This window comes from Myxocyprinus asiaticus, chromosome 44 (assembly GCF_019703515.2).
Source record: "Myxocyprinus asiaticus isolate MX2 ecotype Aquarium Trade chromosome 44, UBuf_Myxa_2, whole genome shotgun sequence".
NCBI classification, from domain to species: Eukaryota; Metazoa; Chordata; class Actinopteri; order Cypriniformes; family Catostomidae; genus Myxocyprinus; species Myxocyprinus asiaticus.
The window spans coordinates 3537060-3542620 of NC_059387.1; the positions used below are offsets into that span (position 1 = coordinate 3537060).

Here is a 5561-nt window from a genome sequence, read left to right on the forward strand (position 1 = left end):
ACTTTATTCAAAACTGTTTATTCTTTATTCTTCAGTAAAGTGAACAATTTAAACTAAAAAAAAACAACAAACATATTTCTTCTAAAACTTTCAATTTAGCACAAAAACAATTGCTGTGTGTGTTTGTGTGAGTGTGCATGTGTCACATAAAGGTTCAATCACTGTCACAGTTGTGGCAAATGTAGATGGCTGCCCCTGGGGTGCAGGCTTTGTGGGCCCAGAACTGACAACGTACACACTTGACCCACACTTCTTTTGACCTTGAGTTTGCAAAGTGTTGCCACAATGCAGAAATTCTCATCATCAGAGGTGTCAGAATCCTCTTGGTCATTGGGCTTGGGCCTTTTGCTTGTTTGCTTTGTTTTCTTATGCCCCTTTCCAGACGGCAGGTTTATTCTCTTTTTTTTTTTACACTTTCCAGTGCTCCTCTTCTTTTCTACCTCTTCAAGTGCCTGTTTCACAGGTTTATGTGTCAGGATTTCTGATTGTCTCTTCTTTCTTTTCCCACTGGGAGTCTTCCTTGGTCCTGCTTTGGGAAATGGATGGAGAGCAGATGGACTGAAATCCGTTGAGCAGCTGAGGCTTGAGTTGAGGGGTCCTGCTGATTCTCCTCCTGATGATGATTGCTTCTCAATCAAATGTCCAAGCTTCTTGAAGAATCTCTCCACATTTGGACGATTGAAGCTTGTGGCCCGAGACAAACTAGTTGCCTGTGCATTTCTGATGGACAGATTTGGATGGCATTTCATGAAGCCTGAAAACCAGTCAGATCCAGATTCAAAACCAGATGGATTTCTCAACCCATGACTGGAGGTGTTTACAGTTATTGTCCACTGCCAACTGGTATGCAAACTTCCTGACCTAAAAGCAAGTCAACAGTAAACATGTTATCCCCCATGAATGATGTACAACCCCTTGGGGCAATCAGTGATAAACAAGCCACAACAACAGTTGTGGAAAAGCTGTTAACCGATGGTCTTCATAATGGAGGCAATAATTGTGGAGTGAAATATTTTCCTTAAACATACGAGTGCACCATTTTTTATTTAGGCCTATCTCATTCATACCTCTTCGGGGGGTTAACCCATAGTACAGATCAGCTGCTTCCTTCAAATACTCAGTCAAGAGTTCCTCCTGTGCCTCACTGAAGACTCTTTGACTACTACGGTAGCCTACATGGGGCTGCTCACTTGAACCCTCTTCTCTTAGCTTCTGTGAGGCTTTACAATATATGTACAATGTGACATGACAGATAGAATGGGCCTTGGTGACTGATCTCACTGATTTTCAATTGCAGCATTTCTCAGAATGTCTGCAGGGACGCCACTGTCTGTCTTATGCTTCCACTGCCTAGGCATGCTGGAAAAAGTAGAAAAGTACAAAAAACATTCTGAGTCATCATAAGGGGATGGTTGTAACATTTTTAATAAACTGTTATAATTATTCCCACCCCAAGCAGCCATTACATAGCTAACTGTTTTAGCATGTGGGTTTGAAGTTAGCATGAATGCAAAGCATCAAATTAAACTAGAGAAACTGCTACTTTAGGTTATGTAAGTCTAACCATTGTATCTACAATACAATGAACGCTAGGCAAAAAATAATCTTGATAAAAAAATTTACTTTCTTACCTGAGAATATATTTTTTGGTCATAAAATCCACAATGTTGCTCACAGAGACATGCCTCTTTTCCTTTGAGCTCAAAAAGGAAATGGGAATGTATGATATTGATGACATCACCGCAGCTTTTTTCTGATTGGTCAAACTGACAGTGTTACAACTAACCCAGTGTCCACTGGGTTAACACTCCACGATCTCCCCCTACTCATTTAAAAAAAAAAAAAAAAAAAAATGTTTTATCCTTCCGCCCCTGTCCCTGCTAGGGTCTGTGCATGTCACTGCCTGAACGTGTGAATGGCCCTAATGCTTCTATGATATATTGCACATTCTATGCCATATGAGAGCTGTGGCAGAGCTGTTTGCTTCAAGGAGGACTCAAATATGCACCACATCAGTTGTCATTCACTGGGGGAAATACTGCAGTGAATAGGACAGCACAGGATGAATGCATGTGACTACACAAGGTTGTGAATCATGCTGCAATATGAGTCATCATCACTGCAGGAGCGCTTAATCCAAATCTGTAAACAATGAGATGTTCAGAACAGACTCTAAATGCGTGAGTCTGTGGCGCAAATGACTCAAGCATATAAATGAAGTGAATAGCAAAGAGAACAAACAATCTGTGATGCCATCACTGTCTGCAGATGAGGACTGTTATGGTGGGATGAGGTTACCAGTTCAAAAAAACAGAAAAAGATTCATTAAAAATAATGTCACATCAAATGTTAAAGCTAAAAATGGTTACAGTGCTTCTGTTACAAATCACTAGTTTCCTAGTATCATTTGGTGTTCCAAGCATTAGTCAGGCATATGTCATCAAAATCATGATTTTTGTAATGCCTATAATGTCTTAAAGTCCTTAATGAGCAGTTTAAATTTAGAAATGTATTGAAAATCATGCTTTAAAAATTATTTGTCTTTAGTCCCACCTCTCAGTTAAAAGAGCCAGTTGCTTTCTTGGTGAAGGCATTGCCTGGTCTCAGTTAGCACCTGCTGGTAGATGCCATAACTGCACCATTATCGCAATCACAAATATTTAAACATATTAAGGTTAAAGATTAAAGGAATATTCCTGATTCAATACAAATTAAGCTCAAAATAATTTTCCTTAAAAAAAGCAAAAATGGAGGTTACAGTGAGGCACTAACAATGGAAGTGAATGGCGCCACGTTTTGGAGGGTTTAAAGACAGAAATGTGAAGCTTATAATTTTATAAAAGTACTTGAATTCTTCTGTTAAAACTTGTGTATTATTTGAGCTGTAAAGTTGTTTAAATTGTCATTTTTACAATCATTTTGGGGTTTTAGGGTTTGTTGACATTACATCGTCATGTAAAGAAGTTGTAAAATTGGCTATAACTTTACACAGTAAAGGTTAGTAAGTGATTTTATCACACTAACCTAGGGCTGGGCGATTAATAAAATTTTATTTTCAATTACAATTTTGACTTCCAACGTTCATGAAAACTAAGATAATCGAGATAAAACAATCATTGTGCTGCATTCCGTTCACAATGAAACACCCCATCGTTATATCTTTAAAGCATCCTTTATTAAAGTTCAAATTATAAGGAAGTGGGTTATGAAAATAAACTCCAAAACTGGAATTTCTCTGTGCGATACAGCGCCACGTCTATGAGTTGCGTGAAGTGACTGGGGAAGATGGATCGAAGTGAACATAAAGGTGAGAGAGTGTAGTCTTAGCCCATTATACACTGGAACAAAATATGTTTTTTCTCACTTGTTTTCCAAAATAATATCTAAAACTCCTTTAACGTACATTTACTTTAGGAGCTATACTGCAGAAGAAACAATTGTTATCAGAGAATGTTGAATACAATATTTAATCAGGGCTTGACATTAATGCTTAACAAGTGGATTTTTGAAGGTGCAAGTGAAAGAGAATTTCACTAAACCAGACTGATTAAAATGTCGACAACGAAAAAATAACCAGCTATATTTGTGATAGCCTAGGCCTGTGTCACTTATTAGAAAGTTCATATTCTTATTCTGCTGTTGAAAATGATCCAGAGTGCGTAATTTTATAATTTGCTAGCGATCTAGTAACAGCTGCGCCCTGTTTGATTGACAGGCGTCGTATGTATGTGTGCTGAACATGTGCGTGTGTGTGTGTGTGTGTGTGAAAATGTTCATGCTAATGAGCGCCTGAACGGTCAAATACATTTCAAAATTCCACCAAAATGCCTGTCTTGGTGAGGTATTCATGTAAACACAGAGAGTGATGTCTAAAGTGAACGTAAACAGTGGAGAAAAAAGCAGATTTGTATTAAAATGTCGGACGTCTAAGTATAAATGTAAGTTAATAGACCTGCTGCTGTCTAGTGTGTCATAATAATCAAACAACCATAACAAGAAAATGAGAAAACACTCACTGCTCTTGATTGGGTAACTGGGAAAATGGAGTGCAAGTGGAAGAATACAAAATTAGAAGTATTTCGCAGGGTGTGGAAAGATAGTGTCTGTAGCTACAGACAGGCACTAAAAGCTGCCAGGTCAGCATATTTTAACAAACTCATAGAAAATAACCACAACAATCCTAGGTGTTTATTCAGTGCTGTGGCTAAATTGGTTAGGAATAAAGCATCGACTGAACCAGATATTCCATCGCAGCACAATAGTAATTACTTCATGAATTGAAATCATTAGAAATAAAATTAGAATTATGCAATCATCTGTCACAGTACCTCAGAAAACAAAACTTATCAAAACATCAAAAGCCACAACATGCATGTTAGATCCAATACCAACTAAGCTCTTAAAAGAGGTATTCCCTGTAATCTCAGAACCTCTTAATATTATTAACTCCTCGCACTGTTCGGGACGCAGACACACTCACTCAGTTTAATTCTAGACTAAAGACTATATATATATATATAAATATAAGGAAGAGAGGAAAGAGGTTCCTGTTTTTAAATAAAACAGATTTCAAATGTGAAGTTTTCTACTTTAGGAACAACATAAACTTACATACATAATGTAATACATGACAAATACATTTGAATGAAAACATTAAAAAAATCATTATAAAATCATTACATTAATCATTAAACCATAAACTAAATAAAGTATTTTATTTAAGCTGCATAAGCTTTATGTCTTTTCAGGGTTACAGTGATCGGCATGTAACTCAACAGTGTTTTTTTTGTTTTGTTTTTTTTATCTGTCAAAATTATTGACAGCATTTGGAATTTACGGTTAACACAACCACTGAATTCATGTTGGGTTGAGTGATTGTTTGTGCCCCACCAGAAATAATGAGCCTGAGACACCACTGGAAGGCAGGAAGCTTTTTTTAGCAGCAATGCAACAAAATAAACAGCAAAGCCACACATTAGGTGTGTAATTAATGCTTTATCGATCTTTTTTTATCATTCTAGTGCAGCCACATATAGTGACGGGAAATGTAGCTAAATGAGTCTGGCAAGTTTTCTGGCAAGTTTTATCATTATTCTTCATTAACAGTACAAAAAAAGCATGCAAATTAACTGCACAATCAAAATCGCAAACTAAACTGCAGTAAAACTCAATTTGCTTCAGCCATGATTCTTAAATCGACATGTCCCCAAATTGGAAAGTCTGGGCTCAAAGAAAATCCTCAGTGTCCCACTGGTAATTCTGACTTTGTGGTGGCGTTCATGTACGCTTACCTTGTAAATACGATCATTCCAACATGGTTTAAACGCACCATAATTCACATTCGCTATGCTTCATGGGATTGTAGTTCATTCCCTCATTAAAGGCATTAAGTACATAGTCTTGTACTTTTTTTTGGACACACATGTACTTTGATTCACCTCAGAGCTGGTTGTTTTGGTTTGTGATTTAGAACTCTTTAATAAAGGATTTTATGAAATCCCTATGAAAAAAATGAATGGGAAAAAATACTTCTGGAACCAAGATGGCTGAAAAAGTGGGCA

At 37.1% G+C, this 5561-nt stretch overlaps 1 protein-coding gene across 1 annotated transcript; it reads right to left on the reverse strand.

The window, feature by feature from the left end:
- Positions 1 to 1833, reverse strand: LOC127434261 (uncharacterized). The gene is made up of 2 exons (XM_051686863.1): positions 1632 to 1833; positions 1 to 861 (listed from the first exon to the last, which is right to left on the reverse strand). The coding sequence occupies exons 1-2, from the start codon at positions 1736 to 1738 to the stop codon at positions 165 to 167; spliced, it is 804 nt and encodes a 267-aa protein (XP_051542823.1). The 5' UTR covers positions 1739 to 1833; the 3' UTR covers positions 1 to 164.
- Between the last annotated feature and the right edge of the window lie 3728 nt (positions 1834 to 5561).